This window comes from Lepus europaeus, chromosome 5 (assembly GCF_033115175.1).
Source record: "Lepus europaeus isolate LE1 chromosome 5, mLepTim1.pri, whole genome shotgun sequence".
NCBI classification, from domain to species: Eukaryota; Metazoa; Chordata; class Mammalia; order Lagomorpha; family Leporidae; genus Lepus; species Lepus europaeus.
Genome location: NC_084831.1, coordinates 18,197,838 through 18,221,428, shown reverse-complemented (window position 1 = coordinate 18,221,428; position 23,591 = coordinate 18,197,838). Strand labels below are relative to the sequence as shown.

Here is a 23,591-nt window from a genome sequence, read left to right as displayed (position 1 = left end):
GGTTAAAATTCAGGCTCTGGAATCACAAGGACCTTGGTACAAATTCCAGTCATGTTACTCCCCAGCTCCTGCCACCCTACACAAGTAGTGACCGCTCCAAATTTCATATGTAAAATCCCTATTTCAGAATTTCTGTGAGGGTTAAACAGCTAACACATATAAAGGGCTGGCATGCCGTGTCTGGCCCATTGTAAGCACCAATGCTATCTATTTGATGATTATTAATCTGGCTTTAACAGGGAAGTAAAACTTACTGTTCAGGGCTGGCGCTGTGGCATAATGGGTAAAGCTGCCACCCACAGCACTGGCACCCCATATGGGTGCTGGTTCGAGTCCCAGCTGCTCCTCTTCCGATCCAGTTCTCTGCTATGGCCTGGGAAAGCAGTAGAAGATGGCCCAAGTCCTTGGGCCCCTTCACCTGCATGGAAGACCCAGAAGAAGCTCCTAGCTCCTGGCTTCTGACTGGCTCAGCTCCAGCCATTTTGTCAATTGGGAAGTGAACCAGAGGATGGAAGACCTCTCTCTCTCTCTCTTTCTGCCTCTCGTTCTATGTAACTCTGACTTTCAAATAAATAAATAAGTCTTTAAAAAAAACTTACTGTTCATTTTTATGTACCACCTTACTCTATCTTGTATAGGAAAAAAGTAAGTAGTTTCAAGAAAGTCTGACATAAAAGCAAGGATTTTAAAGTCACTTTATGACCCTTATATCACCTATCAATTACAGTCCCAATAAAGTTTAAAAGCTTTATAATTGTCCCATTGTGGTTCAAGGTAAAAAAAGAAAAAAATTTAATTAATTTATTTGAAAGGCAGTTACAGAGAGGTAGAGATAGAGAAAAGAGAGAGATCTTCCATTCACTGGTTCACTCCCCAGATGGCTGCAGTGGCGGAAGCTGCACTGATCCGAAGCCAGGAGCCAGGAGCTTCTTCCAGGTCTCCCATCCGGGTGCAGGGGCCAAAGCACATGGGCCATCTTCTACTGGCTTCCCAGGCCACAGCAGAAAGCTGGGTTGGAAGTGGAGCAGCCAGGACTTGAACCAGTGCCCATATGGGATGCCAGCACTGCAGGCGGCAGCTTTACCCACTATGCCACAGTGCCGTCCCCAAAAGAAAATAATTTAAAACAGCTATCTACACAGAAATAATTTAATAGTTAGAAGACTTTACCTCTGCCCTTTAAAAACTACAAAGCAGGCCAGCACTGCAGCTCACTTGGCTAATCCTCCGCCTGCGGTGCCGGCACACCGGGTTCTAGTCCCGGTTGGGGCACCGGATTCTGTCCCGGTTGCTCCTCTTCCAGGCCAGCTCTCTGCTGTGGTCCGGGAGGGCAGTGGAGGATGGCCCAAGTGCTCCTGACCAGGAGGAAGCACCTGGCTCCTGGCTTTGGATCGGAGCAGCACCGGCCATAGCGGCCATTTGAGGAGTGAACCAATGGAAGGAAGGCCTTTCTCTCTGTCTCTCTCTCACTGTCTAACTCTGCTTGTCAAAAAAAAAAAAAAAAAAACCTACAAAGCATAAGACATGCAAATCTATATTACCCCAGTTTCTCCTGCTACAATTAAATAAAGAACTTAATTTCTTCCTCTTTTTACATGATAAACATTTTTAAATACTTGAACATGTCTGTATCTCCCCTGAAGAAAGCGTTAGATACCAGGTAATATATGACCAGCAAAACTTTGTAAGTGAATACATAAAATTCAAGAAATGATGAAATTCAGTAGCACAGGAATTTAAAACTCCCAATTAAAAGTACTTCTGTATTGCGGCACAGTGGCTTAAGTCACTGCCTGTGATGCTAGAGAGACAGTCCAGGTCCCAGCTGCTCCACCTCCAATCCAGCTCTCTGCTAACATGTCTGAGAAAGCAGTGGAAGACAGTCCAAGTGCTTGGGCCCCTGCCACCCACTCCTGGTTTTCGGCCTGGCCCAGCCCTGGCAGTCTGCAGACATTTGGGGCATGAACCAGCAAATGGCCAAGATATCTCTCTCTCTTTCCTTCTCTCTGTAACTCTGCTTTTCAAAATTTTTTTAATTAAAAAAATGAAAGTACTTCTACAGAACAAGATCCTATATATCATAAGTTATTTCTTTTTACTTCTTTTGTGCTTTCATGTTAAAAAAGTAAGATGGAGGGAAAAGAAGTAGAATGGGGAGGGGAGAAAGGGAGAGGGAAAGACGGGGAAAAAAGAAAAGAAAAACACTCTTCCTAATAATGGACTCTCAGCTTTAGATGCAAGTCCAGAAAGCCACTGAGGCAGATGCATGAAGACAACAGAGTCTAATCTGAGTCCACGAGTTACCTGGTGTCAACAGGATCATGGTTCACTGAGGTGAATTCAGGAAGAAGTTCAAGTCTAACCCAAGTCTAACCCTGGATTTTTTTTGCAAACTAACCCTGCTCTTACGATAAAAGTATGGAGAGTTCTCTACCATTTTGTCATTTTGTAGGGGTGGCCTGCAGATATTTCTCTCAGTAACACCCTGCAGGCTGAAACCACCGACACTGAACTTACAAACTAACCACAGGCTAACAGTCTTAACTCTGCATTGCCCAAGACAGAGTAACAACAAGCAAGGAAGACTGTCAGATTCCATTCGTCTTTTCTTTTTTTCCCTTTTGAAAGACAGAGACCTTCCATCCACTGGTTCATTCCTTAAAAGCCCACCGTGGCCTGAGGCTGGGCCTGGACTGAATCCAGGAGCTGGTAACGCAATCCAGGTCTCACGGTGGGTTGCAGGAACCCAATTACTGAGCCATCACCACTGCCTCCCTGCACTGGCATGAAGCCGGAGTCAGGAACCAGAGCCAGGAATGGAACCCTGGTACTGTGCTGTAGGGCAAAACAGCCAGGCTCAATGCCCTCTCCCCAGGGGCTTTTCTTTCTATTTGTTTTTATGATTTTTATTTATTTGAAAGGCAGACTAACAGAGAGAGGGACAGACAAAGAGATAGAGTTCTGCTGGTTCACTCCCCAAATGGCCACAACACTCCGGGCTGAGCCAAGCCTGGAACTCCATTAGGGTCTCCCATGTGAATGGCAGGGGCCCAAGGACCTGGCCACCTTTCTGCCTTCTGCTCTCCCAGACACATCAACAGGCAGCTGGATCAGAAACATAAGTCAGGTCTCGAACCAGCACTGCAGGCAGCAGCCACTGCACCACAATGATTCCCCCTCAAGTGCTTTCCTTAGATTAACATTCTTAATCTTTACTAAAACCCACAGGTTGACACTCTCACCCCAACTAGTAGAGGACAGAACCAGGATTCAGACAGAGGCTACCCAGCTGCACAGTCCGTGCTCTGGAACAGTGCAACACTAAAGATCCAGTTTCCCACCTGACGGCAAAACGGCCAACTTGAACTATTTCAGTCCCTACAGAGAACACAAATGGTAACTTCAAGTCAACAATCTTCCCTTGGCTCTGATTATATGATCTCAAATATGACAAAGGATAGAAAAACTTTAACAAACAGTACTGAGGCAGGGGCCGGTGCTGTAGCGTACTGGGTTAAGCTGCAGCCTGCAATGCCAGCATCCCATATTGGCACTGGTTCCTGTCTCGGCTACTCCACTTCTGATCCAGCTCCCTTAATGCACCTGGGAAAGCAACAGAAGATGGCCCAAGTGCTTGGCCACCTGCACCCCACATGGGAAACCTGGAAGAGGTTCTTGGCTCCTGGTTTCTGCCCAGCCTAGCCCCAGCCATTGTGGCCATTTGGGGAATGAACCAGTAGATGGACGATCTCTGTCTCTCCCTCTCTCACTCTCTGTAACTCTGCCTTTCAAATAAATAAATAAATCTTTAAAAGAAGAAAAACAATACTGAGGCAACATTATAATCTAACACAGGGGTCCCTACACTAATCCATCAGGACAGTAACTGCAAGCAAAGTCTTAATTCCAAAGGCTGTCAAGCTACATGCTCAGAGCCAAAATACAGTCATTCTCCTTCAGTCTTTTTTTTTTTTTTTAAGATTTTTATTTATTTATTACAGAGGTAGAGTTACAGACAGAGAGAGGGAGAGACAGAGAGAAAGGTCTTCCATTTGCTGGATCACTCCCCAGATGGCCGCAACAGCCGGAGCTGAGCTGATCCGAAGCCAGGAGCCAAGAGCTTCTTCCAGGTCTCCCACATGGGTGCAGGGGCCCAAGTACTTGGAAGAGGAGCAACCGGGACTTGAACCATTGCCCATAGGGGATGCCGGTACCACAGGTGGAGGCTTAGCTCACTATGCCGCAGCGCTGGTCTTTTTTTACTTTGTAAGGAAAAAGGTAAATCAGCTCCTTACAATCCAAACAAAAGTCACTTTAAGACAATAAATCAAGACAGCAAATGTGAACTGGATGTAGTGATTTGCGGCCCCTCCACTTCTCTGCTTCTTGTATGAATATTCCTGTGAATTTAACAGGCATGTGCTCTTTCCTAATCATTGGATCTTTTCTTTGCGCTTCTCCCTCCAGTCTCTTCTGGAATCAAGCCTATGCCAAGAGGAACAAACGCTTCTGCGTATCCCTTCAGCAAGTATTTTACTGAGTAACAATCAAATGAGTGAACAGGACCCTTGCAGTTACCATAGTGCCTGGCACCCAGAAAGCACGCTGTAAATGCTTATATTCGTTCAAGCGAGTATGAAATACTCTTCTGGGGCCAGCACCGTGGCGTAGTGAGTAACGCTGCTGCCTGCAGTGCCGGCATTCAGTTCAAGTCCCAGCTGCTCCACTTTTGATCCAGCTCTCTGCTATGGCCTGGGAAAGCAGTAGAAGATGGCCCAAGTGCTTGGGCTCTTTCGTGGGAGTCCTCTCACATGGGAGATCCAGAAGAAGCTCCTGGCTCCTGGCTTTGGATCGGCCCAGCTCCAGCTGTTGCAGCCATTTGGGGAGTGAACCAGCAGATGGAAGACACCTCTCTCTCTCTCTCTCTCTCTCTCTCTCTCTGCCTCTGTGACTCTGCCTTGCAAATAAATAAATCTAAAAAAAAAAAAAAAAGAAGAAGAAGAAGAAATATTATAGCCAACTACAGTCAGGAGCAATAGGGTTAGGCCTATCAATTATACTTAAGTGCATTTACTCATTCAATAAAAAGAGATGTATTAAGTGCCTGTTAAGAAGCAGGCAATCTACTAAACAACACAGCGGATGCGAAGATGAGTAAACCAGGGACGGTACCCTTACGGAGCTTACTATATTGTAATAAAAACTTACCAAACTATGAACAAAGCCGACTAACAAAGAGTCACAGGAAGGTACAGAGTACAAATCCTGGAGGACTAACAAAGGAAGAAACATTTAAACTGAGACTTAGAGGATAATGTGGGCTTCAACAAATAGAAGTGGCACAGGACAGCTGCCGCAGGCCAACAGGACAGCCCGCGTGGAACAGGAAATCAGGAAGCAGTGAATCGGCTGGAGTGCTAGACACAGAACGTGGGAGATCAATTTGCTCAATTAACTGCAGCTAGACTGCGAAAGCCATGAGCCTGAATGCCAGACGATGGATTTGAACTTAATAAGGAGCCGCAAGACAGCTTTTCTCATTTAAAGGTAATGGCAGTGGAGGAACCTGTCTCGGTCAGGCTTTCACAGATCCGCGTTGGCACGAGTGGTGCCTTGGGATATACAAAGATCAGGAACAAACGCTCTCCTTTAGCGTCTGCTGGCCTCACGGAAGGAGGTTCACATGAAGGAGGAAGACCGCTGGCGGGGCGTCAGCACCAAGGAGGTTCTCTAAGGAAACGCACCTCCTCCACCTGTTTCTCCGGATCGGTATTCAACCCAACTCTCCTGGCTCACAGTTTAACAAGAGCTTTCGCTTCACAAGGATTACCTCCCAGCTATCAACCTGTCTCTTCCCACGGCCAAGTTTCTTGAGAGAAGAGCTTGCTCCACTTCCTTATTTCTATTCTGTCTTCTGCTCACCCTGTCATTGCTTCCCCAGCACCTCCAATCCCCCAAAGCTGTCAATGCCAAGGTCACCAATGACCCCCACTGATAAATCCAACAGGCATTCAACTTGACAACTGGACACTCACTCCTGCCTTAAAGCCCCTCCTAGCTTCTTTAGCACCCACCTCTCTCTCTCTCTCCTCACTGCTGCTCTGGCCCAGTTCCTTTTTGCTCTCTTTTCTAGCTTTCTCTTCATGACCCAATCCCTAACTGTGACAGCCCTCAGGACTTGGTCCTCGGCATTTTTATGACTCTACTCATCCACACAATGATCTCATACACCTTACATACCACATAAAAACCATGTCATCAAGTACCGAATTTCCTTACTCTGTCTAGACTTCTTGTTGAATAGATCTGTACATCCAACTTCTTATTTGACATCCTGGTCATCTCAAACTCAACAAAAATTGAACACTGTCAGTTCCTCCTCCATCTCCATAAGAAGCACCTCTGGACCAGCGACTGTGGTTTCTCACTTTTCTCACACACTTCCTTCTCTAGAAACACCTTCCTACGGACTCTACTTCCTAGAATTTACCCCAATCTGTTCTCTTCTTTCCAACACATCCCTAGTCCAAGCCACCACTATCTTTTCTCAATTGCAATGACCTCCAAATAGTTTTCCTTGTTCCAGCCTTCGTCTCCCTTCAATCCATTTTTCACAAGCAGACAGGCTGGTCATCATAAAAGGCAACTCTGGCACAGCAGGGGAAGCCACCACTTGGGACACCCAAATTCCGTATCAGAGTGCCAGTTCCACTCCCAGCTGCTGTTTCTGATCCACTCCCTGCTAACGCTTCCCAGAACTTGAGTTCCTGCTACCCACATGGGAGATTCAGATGGCTTGGCTGGTTTCTTTCTCTCTTGTTGCCTTTCAAATAAAATAATAATAAAGTTTTGAAAAAATAATTTGTTATTTTTTTTAAAGTAGCTCTGCCCTTGACATTCACTCATTTAAACTCTTTTGAGAACTTCCATTTTTACTAAGGATAAAATTCACATGATGGTATGGTTTGAATATGACATGGCTCCCAAACTAAGAAAGGACTCAAAACTCCAAAGTCACAGGTTAATGGTACTAAGAGGGTGGAACTTCAATCTGATCATTACGGTAAAAAAAAGTGGGCCTAGTGTGGGCACTGTGGTGCAGCAGATTAACATATTGTTCTTTCTTTACTTCACCTAAGTCTCTCCCACTAGACAACAGGTTCTATGAGGTGTTAACACCCAAGTGTAACATGTCAAAAACTAAACTCTGAATCACCTCCCCATTAGAACTAGCCCTTCCCACAGCCTTTCTCACCTCAGCTAATGGCAACTCAATTATTCTACCATTCAGAACGAAAATTTCAGAATCATCTTTTTTTTTTTTTTTTTTTGACAGGTAGAGTTATTATAGATAGTGAGAGAGAGACAGAGAGAAAGGTCTTCCTTCCATTGGTTTACTCCCCAAATGGTCGCCACAGCCAGCATTGCGCCGATCCGAAGCCAGAAGCCAGGTGCTTCTTCCCGGTCTCCCAAGTGGGTGCAGGGGCCCAAGCACCTGGGCCATCCTCCTCTGCCCTCCAGGGCCACAGCAGAGAGCTGGACTGGAAGAGGAGCAACTGGGACTAGAACCGGCGCCCATATGGGATGTCAGTGCCCAGGCAGAGGATTAACCAAGTGAGCCACAGTGCCGGCAGAATCATCTTTAACTTACCTTTCTCTCACATTTCACACCCAATCCATCCTGAGAAATATATCCAGAACCAAGCAATTTCCCACCTTGGTCTATGCCACCATTACCTCACTGAGAAATTTTTTTTTTTTTTTTTTAAGATTTATTTATTTAATTGAAAGGCAAAGTTACAGAGAGGCAGAGGCAGAGAGACAGGTCTTCTATCTTCTGGTTCATTACCCAAATGGCTGTAATGGCTGGAGCTGGGCTAATCCAAAGCTAGGAGCCAGGAGCTTCTTCCGGGTCTCCCATGTGGGTGCAGGGGCCCAAGCACTTGGCCTTTCTTCTGCTGCTTTCCCAGGCACATTAGCAAAGAGCTGGATTGGAAGTGGAGCAGCCAGGACTTGAACCAGCGTCCATATGGGATGCCAGCACTGCAGGTGGCAGCTTTCTTTATCTGTAACGCCATAGCACCGGCCCCCCAAAATCTTTTAATTAATCTGCCTGCTTCTGTTCTCACCTCCCTACTTGCTATTCTCCACTGAATGTTCTGTCAAACGAAAAACAATATCCTCATTCTATACACTCCTTATGCTATTTCATTTTCCTTGATAGCATTTAATTACCTAGTAGATAATCATTTATCATTTGCCGCCTCCAACTGAATGTGACCACCATCATGATGGTGACTTCATTCACTATTATATCCAAGCACTTAGAAGAATACATGGGGCTCGCACTGTGGCGTAGTAGGTAAAGCCTCCACCTACAGTGCTGGCTCGAGTCCCGGTTAATCCACTTCCAATCTAGCTCTATGCTAGTGTACCTGGGAAAGCAACAGAAGATGACCCAAGTGCTTGGGCCATGAGAGACCTAGTAGAAGCTCTTGGCTCCTGGCTTCAGCCTGGTCCAATCCCAACCGTTACAGCTATTTGAGGAGTGAACCAGCAGATGGAAGATTCTCTCTCTCTCTTTCTCTATCTCTGCCTTTCAAATACATAAATAAATCTTAAAAAACTCAGTATTTGTTAAATGAATGAATGGAAGAACAGATGTTATTCTTGCAGACTGCAGAAATCAAAGTGATTTCTTTGAAGGAAGTGAAGGAAAACAATAGTAAAAATCTTCTATGGGGCCCGGCGCTGTGGCATAGCAGGTAAGGCCACCGCCTGCAGTGCCAGCATCCCATATGGACACAGGTTCGAGACCCAGTTGCTCCAGTTCTGATCCAGCTCTCTGCTATGGCCTGGGAGAGCAATGGAGGATGGCCCAAGTCCTTGGGTCCCTTCACCCATGTGGGAGACCTGGAAGAAGCTCCTGGCTCTTGGCTTCAGATCAGTGCAGCTCCACCCATTGTGGTCAATTAGAGAGTGAACCAGTGGATGGAAGATCTCTCTCTCTCTCTCTCTCTCTCTCTCTCTCTCTCTGTGTAACTCTGACTCTCAAATAAATAAATCGTTAAAAAAAAAAATCTATGAAGGTAGAGAAGTAGTTATATTCAATCTAACTAGAGAATATGAGGCATATTTGTGGCTGCAATAGGGGTAAGAGTGGAAATACAAGTTGGATACTGAATTCAGATCAAGGAATTTAATTCAATAAACCTACAGACAGTAGAATCCATTTAAGATTTGAGGCAAAAAGTCTCAATTTTACTTTAGATAGATGACAATTATAGAAGGTTAACAACTAATTAGTAAAGGAAAACATAAAATCCTCTTTAAACAACAGATAATAAACCAAATAATAGATTCAACAGCACAACTGCTCTTCATGAGACAGAAGTCACCATATTATCCAGGGAAAAGATGGTGCTAGGAACCTGCCTTCCATCATCGACCACGGCTCACTTACTCGCTCCCTAACCGCCTGGGAGGCTGAACCAGCACTGTGAGCGCCGTAAAGACAAGGGGCCTGTTAGTCCTCTCTCCCGCCAGCACTTAGTGCGTGGAAAGTGTTCCACTGACATATGCTTCTATTATGGTCCCCACACTGTGCTTGGCTCCTCCTGGGCAAGGCTGTTATCTTACACCCTCCAACTGTAAAACGGACACACCTTTCCTACGACACGGACACTGAAGGGAGAAAGTAATACTGAAAAATAGCCTGGACTGTTATCAAGTTGGGCTTCAGTATTCACTCGTCCAAGTAGTCTGCTGCCATGAAAAACACTAAAATACAGAAGTTCTCATCAATATCATGAACATTTATGAAAAACAGCAAGATATTCAACAGCAATAATCATTTCTATAAAGGGGGTTATTGATAATTTTTACTGTGTTGTCTAAGTTATCTAGAGTAACACAGCTTTTATAACTGGAAAACACATTTCTAAAAGAGCATGAAACATGTAAGTGAACATACTAGGGAGCAGGAAGGAAATAACATTTTTTTCAAACTTAGGAGCAATATTTAAACTAAAACAGACCAAGGTTAAATACCACTTATGCTAAGTCATTTGAGAAAAAAAAAGATCTACTTGCAACTGATGGTCCCACTGCCAATTATTACAAAATGTAAATAACGTGTGTTTAATTGATAACTAGCACAGCTTTACATGATTTAATGAAGAACTGACAAGCCTCAAGCTAATTTAAACCAAAATTTTAATTCCTGTGTTAACTAAAATATGCTGTAACTCAGAACATCAGATAATATAAAACTATGAACTCTTCATACATCTTGTGAAAAATTTTTCCATCTTTGAAAAAATTTCACTTTACTTTTTTAAATAAATTTTAAAGTCTTGGAAAAGTTTTTTGAGGGTTTTTTAAAAAGATTTTATTTATTTATTTGAGAGGCAGAGTTACAGAGAGAGGGAGAGACAGAGAGAAAGGTCTTCCATCCATTGGTTCACTCCCCAGATGGCCACAACATCTGGAGCTGAGCTGAGCCAAGGCCAGGAGCTTCTTCCAGGTCTCCCACACGGGTGAAGGGGCCCAAGCACTTTAGCCATTTCAACTGCTTTCCCAGGCCATAGCAGAGAGCCGGATGGGAAGTGGAGCAGCTGGGACTAGAACCAGCGCAGCAGGCAGAGGCTTAGCCTGCTATGCCACAGCACCGGCCTCTCACTTCACTTTAGAGCCCAAAATACAATTTCTAAATAAATTTCTAAAGTCTAACCTCCTTGCTTTTCCCTGATTAGTCTGTGCAGTCTTGTCTCATAACCACCACTCTTCGAGTTTTCCTGAGTAGCAGCATAACCTAACATGGTTCACCTTTCCTTTTAATAACTGTACACTCTACTAATCTACTACCTGGTCTCCTCCTCAACAGAGAGTAACTGTTAGCAGAGAAAACCATGCAGACAACCTACAGATCCTCCCAAGTTTTTACCCCAGCTTTCTTCTAATCGGTTTTGTATTCTCCGGTGTTTGTTCAGAATCTCTTTCCTCCTCCCACACATACATGTAAACAGCTATGCTGCACAGAGGTGAAAGGCAATACTAAGTCATAACAGATCATGACATTTTCACAACTGTGATAATGAGAACTGAATCCTTTTTTACAAGAAAGAATTATTTCACATGTCAAGTTGGAAGTAATAATTTTATAACAAAAAAAAAAAAAAGGGAGAAAAATCTGTTATGCTCCTAGCTTAGAGTTACAATGTATTTCAGCTTCAAGAAAGCAAAATATATCTACGGAAGGAAGCTTAAAAGTACACAATATACGTACCAGGAACTCTGAGGTCACTACCCAGCCCTGAATTTAATACTGCCATTTGTTCAGAATACTAGCTTTAAAATTTCAAGATACTCCTACTCTGTCTTAGGCACAATTTTCAAGTCTTATTTATCTACATAAAATTCTCACTTTCATAAATTTATAATTAAACTAATACAGTCCCCTAGTTTCATATTCTAAATTTAAAAAAAAAAAAAGTAGCCAAATAAGGCTATTTGATATTCCTTCTACCAAAACTTGGTACTGACCACTGAGGGACAAAAGCCAACTCCCAAAAAAGACAACAGGATTAAAAGTTCTAAGGAAATTTACAAACTGATGTTCCAAATTTAGATTTCTGGTCAGTCACGCTTGGATGGTCTGTAATCATGACCCAAGTGTGATTTTCCTTCCGAAACTGCCCTTCCAGTCCCTGTAAGTCTCTAAAACCAACAAACTCGTCCTGGCTTACTCGGCCACTTGATCAAAACCGGCACACGTGCCTGAATCACCTTTCCCATCCTGCCTAACACATTCCCTTTATGGACTCACTGACTCCCTATGTAGGAAACACCAGAACACGGAGGAAGTGAGAAAGTCTTGCTCACCATCCTCTCACTGAGTTCTCGGCACCTCGGTAAGCAGCCTTCCCAACAAACCCCCACTCTCAGTGACAGCCAGGTCTCCCAAGTGCCTCCCTCCTACAGCACAGTCATACTGAGTCGGGCCTCTCCTGCGTTCAGTCCCAAGACTCACAAACCTTCAGCCCTTCTTCATTCTGCACCCCTTTCGGAATTTTATATTTAACCACATCACCACTGTGGTCTTTGCTAAAAGAAGCATTGTTATGTCTACAGGAAGAGCTTAATCAAAATTAGCAAGAACAGAGTTCCCACTAAACTCACATTTACTTTCATTTCTGTCTCCTGAATTATCCCTCCTGGAAACCTCAAATGAATGGCAAACCAATTAAATCCAAGGTAATACTGTCTTGACCTGAATCAGGTTTTGTTCCATTATGAATACAAAGTTCTCCGCCATTATTTCCCACAGAAATGCTATTTCATTTGTTCTGTTTGACAAGGGGTGAGCAAAGGTTTGATGCCCGTCCTTCAAACAAAACAGAGAACTCTCACTTCAGACTGACACGCGACTGAGAGTCTGCCCACCTGTGCCATCCACGCACACCCTCCCACTGCCACTGGGACGCTGGCACAGACAGCAACTCAACAAACAGAAAGCGGGGAGAATGAAGAAGGCTAGGACACAAAAACCTCGGGTTTTAAAAGTCGCCCTCAACTTTTAAACAACTTGTCCCTCTAGCACCAGACTTGAGGTATCAATCTTTACAAAAAATTCTTTATGAGGAATTTAGAAATGATGTTAAAACTAACATTCTCATTCTTGGATATTCCCAATCCATTTATTCACCTATTTTTCAAGGTCAAGTTCATCGTTCCCCATAGCTCCTAGCACAACTGAAAGTGAACCACTCTTGACTCTTTCAACATGTTCCACGTTGTATTGTTTTTTCCTTCCAAAATTTATAAACCTTAAGATAGGAAATGTTTAATAATTTCCTATTTCTTCCATAATATCTGACTCAGTAATAGGCATTCAGTTCACGCCAGCAAAATCTTTTAATTCACAATTAATCAGAACTGGAAGTGACCTCAGTGATCAACTAATCCAATTCCTTTTTTATACCTTGCTTATATAAATTATTCTCTTTACAAGATTTGTTTTACTTACTTGAAAGAGTAGGAGAGACTATCTTCCATCCACTGGTTCACTCTCCAAACGCAGCGAGGGCTAGGCCAGGCTGAAGCCAGGAATATAGAACTTCAACTAGGTTTCCCATACAAAACCAGCAGATGGAAGATACTGTCTGTCTCATTCTCACTCTTCCTTTCAAATAAATCTTTAAAAAAAAAAAAAAAAAAAGGGCAGACAGACCAGCTTCCTGAATGCCCACAATGGCTGGGGCTGGAGCTGGGAACAAAATCGAGGTCTCCTTTGGTAGGAAGCTGGAGTTAAGAGCCAGATTTGGGAATCAAACCCAGGTATTCTGATGTGAGACATGGGCACCTTACTAGGCTAAATGCTTGCTCCTAGTATTTTTTTTTATTTTATTTTTTAAATATTTATTTCATTTATTTGAAAGGCAGAGTTACAAAGAGACTGGGAGAGATAGAAAGGGATAGCTTCCACCTGCTGGCTCATTCACCAAATGGCCACAACCCATCTGGGTCTCCCATCTTGGGCCATCCTCTGCTGCTTTCGCAGGTACATTAGCAGACAGCTGGCTCAGAAGCGGAGCAGCCAGGACTCAAACCAGCACCCATATGGGATGTCAGTGTTGCAGGAAGAAGCTCCTGGCTTTGGATCAGCATGGCTCTGGCCAAATGGGGAGTGAACCAGCGGATGGAAGACACCTCTCTCTCTCTCTCTCTCTCTCTTTTCTTTCTGCCTCTCCTTCTCTCTCTGTGTAATTCTTTCAAATAAATAAATCTTAAAAAAAAATTAAAAAATCAAGTAGCCAGAACTCTAACCAGCACTCCAAAAATGGGATGGGGGCTTCGGCAGCCTAGCCTGCTATGCCACAGTGCCTGCCCCACTAGTATTACCTTTTTTTTTTTTTTTTTTTTGACAGGCAGAGTTAGTGAGAGAGACAGAGAGGTCCCCCCCCCCCCAAATGGCCGCTAAGCCGGCATGCTGCGCCGATCTGAAGCCAGGAGCCAGGTGCTTCCTCCTGGTCTCTCATGAAGGTGCAGGGCCCAAGCACTTGGGCCATCCTCCACTGCCTTCCCGGGCCACAGCAGAGAGCTAGACTGGAAGAGGAGCAACAGGGACAGAACCGGCACCCCAACCGGGACTAGAACCCGGGGTGCCGGCATCGCAGGGGGAGGATTAGCCTAGTGAGCCGCGGCACCAGCCTAGTATTACTCTTAAATGTAGTCTTTGTTAACAGGATTCAGGAAATTTTGTGGATCTTTGATACTACATAAAAAAATCCACTTAAGTCTTTTTTTCTAAGGATTCTTAACCCCGGGGTTAAGAACCACCATCCTCCAGAGCAGGCTCAGCAGTTAAGATGCCACTTGGGACGCCTGTATCCCACACGGGAGTGCTTGGACTTGAGTTCCCACTCTGCTTCCAATCGCAGCTTCTCGCTAATGTGTGCCCCACAACAGGTGATGGCTCAAGTACTTGGACTGCTGCCACCAACACGAGAGGCCCAGATGGAGTTCCAGCTCCTGGTTTTGGCCTGGCCCTGTCCTGGCAGGTGGCAGCCACTTGGGGAGAGAACCAGTGGAAGATCTCTGTCTCTCCCTCCCTAACTCTGCCTTTCAAATAAATAAATAAATCCCTTTTTTAAATTAGCCTGCTATAGATTTATTAAATTTCAAGTCCCACCTATGGTCACTTTAACAGGGCCAAACCAAACGATTTTGTGGGCCTTATATGGCCACGGGCCAGACGTTCCCCGCAGAACAGAGAAGTGGTGACAGGTAGAGTCTCTGGGCTGGGGCATTTAAGGTGTGATTCTTCCCTGTCCTCCACTTCCCACTGACAGCCACCCACTTTGATAACTCAAGAAGGACAACACGGCGGGGGTCCCTAAATGACTCTGAGAAGGAAAGCAACGTCTAGAACACTTTCCTGCACCGCTAGATAAGAAAGGAGGAAACTTCCATCTTTTTCTTTTAAGATTTTATTTACTTATTTGAGAGAGAGAGTTACAGAGAGAGGGAGAGACAGAGAGAGAGGGCTTCCATCCTCTGGGTCACTCCTCAAATGGCTGCAACAGCTGGATCTGGGCCGATCCGAAGCCAGGAGCTTCTTCTGGGTCTCCCACGTGGGTGCAGGGGCCCAAGCACTTGGGCCATCTTCCACTGCTTTCCCAGGCCATAGCAGAGAGCTGGATCAGAAGTAGAGCAGCTGGGACGTGAACTAGTGCCAATAAGGGATGCCAGTGCCATAGGCGAGGGTTTAGCTTACTACGCCACAGCACCGGCCCCAGAAATTTCCACCTTGTTTGCACCATCACTTGGGGAGGACTACTCATTACAGCACCTTGAAGCACTCTAATTAATACACACAGATAATCAACGAATCCCCTCAGCAAACCCTATGCAGTTATTACTGCGCATTAACCTGGTGTTAGACGTCAGGCACGGAAGCACTGAGAGCTGAGGAATCCTGCCTGACTTATTCTGAGAAGCCGGATTCACGCCAAGCAGTCTGGCGCCACGGCCATGCACATCAGAAACCCCTGCCAAGCATCTCAAAAGCAGCAGCATTCTTATGTGTTATGTCACTCCACCCCGCGCTACCTTTTTATAACCGCTACTCCAATCCCGGGAGCTTAGTGACGACTGCTCACAGTGACAGTCCCAGTTCCTAACAGTACCAACAAGTTTCAATTTCAGACCATAAAACCACATTTTGAGAAAAGATTCCTTCTGGGGCTGGCACTGTGGCGTAGTGGGTAAAGCCGCCACCTGCAGTGCTGGAATCCCACATAGGTGCCAGTTCGAGTCCCAGCTACTCCACTTCCCATCCAGCTCTCTGCTACGGCCAGGGAAAGTAGGTTCTTGGGCCCCTGCACCCACGTGGGAGACCTGGAAGAAGCTCCTGGCTTCAAATCGGTGCAGCTCCAGCCGTTGTGGCCAACTGGGGAGTGAACCAGCAGATGGAAGACCTCTCTCTCTCTCCTCTCTCTCTCCTCTCCTCTCTCTCCTCTACTCTCTCCTCTCTCTCTCTCTCTCTCTGTGTGTGTGTCTCTCCTCTCTCTGGTAACTCTTTCAAATAAATAAATAAATCTTTAATTAAGAAAGAAAGGAAGGAAGGAAGGATGGATTCCTTTCCACACAGGGGTCAGAAACACCCTCACTTCACAGCAAAGCTACCAGTGGAGGTCAACAAAAGCTGGGCTTACACAAGCAAATGAAAAATCCAAAAACGTGGTCTATTCTCAACTTCTCTCATTGTCTAATGCAAGAGTTAACGTTTTTTAACACAAAAAGAAATCTTGGTTCCCCAAATTCTGCACACAGCCAAGAAGAAACATTGGTAGAAAACATGGCAAATACAAGAAAAGACTACAGCTAAATAATGGAGAAAAAGAGGAGGGCGGATAAAAATCGCCTGGGGCTTTAGAGACTGGACGCTGCAGACATGAGACAAAGGGCCATGGTGTGAGACCTGCGCCACCAGAATCCGAGTAGAGGATTCCAGTGCCCAAGCATGGCAGGCACATAACACTGGTAACAACCACACTTCAGACATCTGGCATCCTCAAGTCGAAGGCACTCTGAAGCACACAGATGGACCCTCAAAGACCTTCCTGTCTGTCTAGAAGGGGAGATCCGCCTGCAAGTATTTACATCCAAAATGACACATGGCATTTGTTTGCTGACTGTGTATTAGGCACTGTTCTGTTTGTTGCACACCACACATTTTAATTTGCTACCATAGGTTGGTCTATTAACATCCCAGCTGCGTAAATGCAGCACAGAGAGGTTTCGGTGCTGGGTCTCGGGACACTACAGCCAAACAGGCAAACTGAATCAGAAGCCTAGGCAGTGGCCAGAGGATAAGGGACTGTAAACCCTAGCTAAAGCGCTGAACTTTACCTTAATGGCTGGTGGATCCCAACTGGAAATATATACAAGGGGACTTCAAGAAGTTCACAGAGGAACATGGTGCAGAGCCTACATCCTCTACTGAACAGTGCACTGGAGTCCCAGCTCTGTCACTTCCAATCCAGCTTCCTGCTAATGCATCTGGGAGGCAGCAGCTGATGGCTCAAGTGCTTGAGCCCCCACCACCCTCATGGAGTTCCGGGCTCCCCGCTTCAGCCTGACCCAGCCCTGTCTGTTACAAGCATCTGGCTAGTGAACCAGCAGGTAGAAGATCATTCTCTCTGCCTTTCAAGATCAGAGGGGCCGGTGCTGTGGTGTGGCAGGTAAAGCACCACCTGCAGTGCCAGCATCCCGCGTGGGCGTGGTTCAGAGTCCCGGCTGCTCCACTTCCCTTCTAGCGCCCTGCTAATGCTCCTGGGAAAGCAGAGGAAGACGGCCCAAGTCTAGTACCCACGTGGGAGACCCAGATGCAGACCCAGGTCCCTGCCTTCAGACCTGCCCAGCTCCGGCCGTTCCAGCCATCTGGAGAGTGAACCAGCAGAGCAAAGATCTTTCTGTGTCCTTCTCTCTCTAACTCTACCTTTCAAATAAAATAAATCTTTAAAAACAAACAAAATAAAATCAAAAACAAACTTTTTTTTAATTTATGGAAAATGGAATTAAAAGCTAAGTTTATTTTGGCGCAAAAAAAAAATTGAAATCCATACATATGAATAGTCTTCAAAAAATTGGTGAAAATGCACATCATGAAAAAACTGTGCATTAATTTCACAATTTCTATACCAAAATACACTCATTTTTTATCTCTATTTTTAAACAAACTTTATGAAGTACCCTCATACACCTACCAGGCCCTTCAGAGTGTGAGAGAGGCTTTGTCTGTTGAGGATGCCTGCCCACTTCAAGGCTCTTCTACTCTCCGGAGGGTCTTTTCTCCTCTAGGTCAGGAACAGGAAACCTTTCTCCTGCTAAGGGCCATTTGGATATTTATAACATCATCTGTGAGCCACACAAAATTACCAACTTAAAAATGAGTTTTAGGTGTTGGGATTTTAAAAAAAAGTCAAAAGGACAAAAACAGAGAACCACTGAAATATAAGGGATGGGGAGTTACGGAGTTCAAGGGCAGACAACTCCAGAAGCAACCCCCATGGGAAAGGAGCCTAGCCGTGAACCAGTCACGCCCCTTGAGAAGGGCCTGGCCACTTCTCTCCAACTTGAAGGCTCAGCCCTGGCCAGGGAGGCTCAGGACCCTGAGCTGCCTCTGCATCCCCCCGCACCACTACCGAACTCCTCAGTTCTAGACCTGCTATGTTCAAGTGCAAACAGTAGTTTTCTCCCACAAACTCCCTCTTGGCAGATTAACACTGTTTAACACACCACTCTGGACAAACACAGCCTCTGCCCCCACACTGCTGTCCAGATAACTATATTTACAAGGGTATTTCCCCCCATTTGCATTTCCCATACATAGGTTTTGAGAAGAAATCAAGACTACCGCTATCACTGTTAACCTTTCCTTTTTACCCCCTTTCAAACAACTAATCCGGTGCTGCTTGTGTTGAATCACCAGGCAGCAGCAAACACTCCACCAACGAGGAAAACAAGGCTTGAAGAGAGAAAACAAAAAGCGAATTGCCAGGGCAATCCACCAGCAAGTGCAGAACTGGAACTTGAACCCTGGTTCCCTGCCACCGAGCACGGGGGTTCGCAGGATGAGCTCAGGTGGTTCCAAACGGGGAAAACCCGGGAGGCGTATGCAGGTGACTCAAGTTTGGGGAAGGCGCACGGCACTCCTCGGCACATGGCACACCTCGCCTTCTAACTAAAGGCTCAAGTTCCCCGGTGAGCAGGGCTTTAAGCATCTCTTCCTAATTCCCTTTTTGCTTTTTTAACGGAACACTTCACAAGTTTCTGTGGCATCCTCACACAGGGCCACACTAGCCTGGTCTGCGTCTGTCCACGCCAGCACCTTCGTCTCCTGCACCTTCCCTGTCTCCCTGTGCTGGCTGCAGTCTCCAGGGTGCTACTGATTAGAAGCTTTGAGACACCACACCGCATTCCAAATGTAACAATGCTTCTCCAGGTTCAGGGGTGAGACCACAGAGACCACCGGAGAATACACGGAGCTGAGGGCAATCCCTCCCCTTCCTAGCTGGGTGAAAGGTGCTCACCCCTGCCCCACCCCTCCCTCTCCTAAGTCTCCCACATTCTCTGCACTTCCAAGCCCGGCATTGCCGAGACCCAGATCCTCCCCGGTTCTATTAACTGTTTCACTTCCCTGGACCCACAAGTTTCACAAGCCGCCTGCTGCAAGAAAATCCTAAAACAAACCCCATTTTCATCATCGCAGACCGTTTCTCCCCTCCACCTCCCAAACACACCCTTCAATGTTTTCCTTTCCCTAAAAGCTCAGGGGGAAAAAAAAGAACGGAAGAATTCCTGATTCCAGTCCGCTGACTACCAGGCGCTCAATGAGCCCGCTGTTCGAAGTGGCTCCAAGGCTCGCTCAGACTTCAACGAAGTTTTCAGCAAAGCAGCTGCACCCAGATGTTTCCCACTTTTGCCCTCCGCTGTCTCCTTTGCTACTGCGAAAAATACTAAGGAGAAACGGGAAGGGAACGGGGAGTCCCGGAGGGCGGTGCGGCGGTTCCAGGGGCCAAGGGGGCTTAATCCGCTCGGTCGCCCTCGTCCGTTCTTCCTTCAAAACACAAGGGCACGCGCGACCTTCCCCGGGCAGAGGCCCGAGGGGCGCAGCCAGATGTTGCATCAGACGAGCGCCGGGCGCGGGACAGACGAGAAAACCAGATGGGACAGGAAGCCCCAGCAGGGCGTCCGGGCTCCTCCGGGGACCCGCCAGCGCCTGCCCTCTCGGTCCTTTCTTTTCTTTTCTTTTCTTTTTTTTTTTTTTAAAGATTGCATCGAAAATTAGGAGTTTCAGTTTCACGCCAGCGGGGAGCCGACGTTCTTCCCAAAAGCGGTCCAAGAAGTTCGCGTTCCTCGCCGGGGGCTCCCCGGCCGCGGCCGACGGGGCAGGGGGCGGGGGGCGGGGGACGCGGGGCAGGGGACGGGGCTCCCGCGCGCCCTGCCCGGGCGCCGAGCGGAGCGGCTCGTCCCGGCCCCGCGGACGCCCCCCGACTCCCGGGACGCTGATCCCGCGTCCGCAGCTGCCCGCCCCGGCCACAGACGGCGACCGCCGCCCGGCTCCCGGGCCCTCGGAGGCGGGAAGGCGCGGGTGGCCCCGAGACAATGGGCCGGGGGCGCGGGCGCCGCAGTGCCGCCCTCAGCCCCGGGCGCGGGCGCCGCGCGGGGGCGCCTCGGGCCGCCCGGGCCACCGGGGCCTCCGGCGGCGGGGCGGGCGCTCACCTTGACGAAGAGCTCGATGAGGGGCTCTTTGTCCTCCTCCTTCAGCCCGTTCAGCGGCATCGACAACGCCATGGCCGGCTCGGCTGCGGTTCCGCGGACGGCGGCGCGGCTGCTGCGGCTGCGGCTCCGGGGCTGCTCTGGCTGCGGGCTCCCGCCGCGCTGCGCTCCCTGGACACACTCCCGGCGTCGAGCTGGCCGCGGCCTCCGCGCCTCAGCACCGCCCCACGCCCCACGAGCGACTCTGAGGCGGCGGCAGCCCGAGTCGCTTGAAGCCGCGGGGCGGGGCGCTGGGGGCGGGGCCTCGCGTGGGGGCGGAGCTCGGGGCCGGCGTCTCGGGACTCTCCCGGGGGGGGGAAGGGAGCGGCCGGAGCCCGAGGGGCGTGGCCTAGGCCGGGAAAGGCAGAGGGGCCGCTCTGGCGCCGGCGGAGGGACCAGTCGGCCGCCTCGGAGGAGACACGGGGCGTGCCCTGGGATCGGGGGCGTGGCCTAGGTGGGCAGGGCGGGGCGGAGCCGGGGCTGCGGTGGGCGCACCCGGGCCACGCCTCCCCAGGAGGCGGAGGGAGGCTCCCCCGGGGCGGAGGCTGACACCGCCTCCCGCCGCAGCGCCGGCGCGTCCTCCGCAGCTGCTGCTGGGCCGGAGCCCGGTGACCTCATGCCTCGGCCCGCCTGGGGAGGCGAGCTGGCGCCTCCGCCCTCTCCCCCGCCGGAGCCCGGGGACTCATCTCCCTTCCCCGCAGCGGCCGCCTCCTCGAGCTCCCCGTGTTAGGAGGAGCTTTTTCCTGTAAAACTTTTCGGAAAGTTTTCATCGCCTTGGAGATGGCTTTTTCTTCTTCCGACTGCCTTCTTCCAGTTGACCGTACGGTCGCTCTCTTGGGAGCCAGCATATTTATAAGGCCCCCGCTGTGTCCCCGGCCCTGACCCAACCTCCGCGGGGGCGGGGGGCGCTCTCCGGTACAACAGGACCCCCGCCCCACCCCCCAGCTCCTGAAGCTACCGCGCTCTGGTCCGCGCTGTTCCCCCTGCCTGGGCCGATTTCTTTCCCGCATTCACCTGGCAAACCTGAGCGCGCAGCAGAATCAGCTGGGCCGCGCTCGGCCCAGCAGGACCTGACCCCGAGTGGGTCAGAGTGGACTGCACAGCTCAACAAGCCCCAGGACGGATCCGCAGCACGCGGCCCTCAAAGCGGGGAGGGAGGACTGCGCGGGGTTTTGAGCCCCGAGGGCGGCCGCTGGGACACCTAGAGCCAGGCTGGCGGTAGGCACCCGTCCGGGGTTGCCGCTGGGGACCGCCCTGGGTGGACATCGCCGCCTCTGGAAACTTCCTTGTGCCATTCCCCATTTCCCAGGCCGGGGTGACTCACGACCGCCAGGGGTTTGTCTTTGCATCCCTAGTGCCAGCCTGCATGACAATGTTTGAACCCATGCATGAAATACAGCGGGAGCTGCAACTTCTTCCCCTGCCAGCTCACAGCGACTCTGTGACAGGGACCATGGACCCCAGTGCTTCGGGTGACGCGCCGTGGAGTCAGCCTGTTGAAGTCCCCGATCTTGACACTGACAGGTCCTTCAAAACCCCTAAGCCGAGTGTCATTACCTAGAAGGGGGTGGAGCCCCAGGCTGCCCTGCCTTACCTCCCCAGCCCCCAGCCCGGTCCTGTGTCCTGTGCCAGTCAAGTGAGGGCTGTTATCTGTGCCTGGCCTGATAAGGTCCCCGTCCACCCCTGCAGGCTGGGGTGGCTCCGAATTCAGCTCCCTGCACCGCCAGCTTGCTGAGAAGCACCGTGCTGACTGCCCCTTAGAGCCGGACAGAAACCAAAAACACCCAAGTGACCAGGTGGACTCTGGACTGGGCCCAAGGGTATCTTATTCGCAGACTCAGGAACTGAACCAAAGTTCCCTTCCAGAATCCTCTCCGCCCAGCCCCCCTCCACCCTACCTGCAAAGGAACCAAAACCGGGGGGCAAAGCAGGCCCCATCTCACATGATCTCAGGGAACCTCAAAAGCCCCAGCCTGGCCCTAGTGACCCAGGGCTGCTGCGGGGGCTCCTGTCTTCTGAGTGTGTCGCACGGTTTATCAAATTTGGTGTGAGTCAGCCAACATTCTCCGTGCTGCGCGTGTGGGTTGCAGGCATCTCGCTGGCCCCCCAGCGCCCGGTGTGGAGGTTACCCAGGCCCCGCAAGGGGAGCGGACCAGGGTTTTTCCACCTCCACTGCCTAAGCACAAATCTGAGTTGGCAGAAGCAAGTAGCATTCTCCTCCCCAGAGCCCTCAGTTAGTGTGGTCTCCAGGACGGCCCCTGCCCACCAGGAAGCCCCCAGGCAGAGCCCCTGCCTAGAAACCAGAGTCATGGTCACATCTAGGGTTTCCCAGTGTCCACCCCCATGTGGCTTGCAAGGATGGACAGAGGGGAGACAGGGGATTTGTGCCGGGAGGCCCCAAATGCACCTTGCATTCAAGGCTCCTTCCAGCTCGGCACATGCCTGTTCTGTACTCGTGTTTATTTTCAGAACATGCACAGAAATCGGGAAGACGGGTGGAGGTCTGTTGTCCTGCGCACACGCCCTCTGATCTCATCTCCCACCACTCTCCCCTGCAGTCCTCCACCCCAGCCACACCTGCCTCCCTGATGCTCCTTGAGGATGCCAGAGCTTGCTGTTGCCTCAGGGCCTTTGCACTTGCTCTTATCCGTCTCTGGAACATTCTTCTCCCAGAATTCTAGCAACCCCCACTCTCTTGCCCCCTTTGGGTCTTTGTTCATAACGATTTCCCCAAATACACAATGTTGCAAGGTGCTGTGGCTCATTCTGCCTCCACTCCCTCTCTCTCTGTGATGTTTAAAATCCTCAGCTATATATTTTACTTATCTGCTTATTGTCTGTCTTCATCCACTTGAGCATAAACTCCTCTGGGGAAGAGATTTTTGTGTGGCTTTATTTATGGCTTTTATCCCCATGGGGCAGGTCTTGGTACATAATAAAAACTTACAGGATGAGTGCATGCGCTGAGTGGACGGCCCGTATCCTTACCTTCGACATACACTTGGCATGCTGCTGCTCTCCCAGTCTGGGGAGCCAAGCGGTTTGAGTTTGCTTTAAGATGGCCATTTCACAAAAGGCCAAGGCTTCCAGAGGACAGGCGGCCCCTCCGGGAAGCGTCCCGAGGACAAGGTCTATCCTGCCCCCCACCCCCGGACTCGGAAGTGCTGCGCACGCGCAGTCTCAGCCCACTTCCTATACCTTGGGCAGCAGACTGCCTGGGTTCAGTCCCTCCTCGGATTTACGAGCTCACCGCAGCTGCCTGCACT

General features: G+C 49.0%; 1 protein-coding gene across 1 annotated transcript in view; it reads right to left on the bottom strand.

Annotated features, from left to right (window-relative positions):
- The window catches only part of CLIC4 (chloride intracellular channel 4), a 77,667-nt gene extending 57,231 nt beyond the window's left edge, over positions 1 to 20,436 (bottom strand). Inside the window, exon 1 of the mRNA XM_062190651.1 lies at positions 20,290 to 20,436. Within this exon, the coding sequence (XP_062046635.1) occupies positions 20,290 to 20,361 (72 nt within the window). The 5' untranslated portion in view covers positions 20,362 to 20,436. The remainder of the gene's footprint in view (positions 1 to 20,289) is intronic.
- Between the last annotated feature and the right edge of the window lie 3,155 nt (positions 20,437 to 23,591).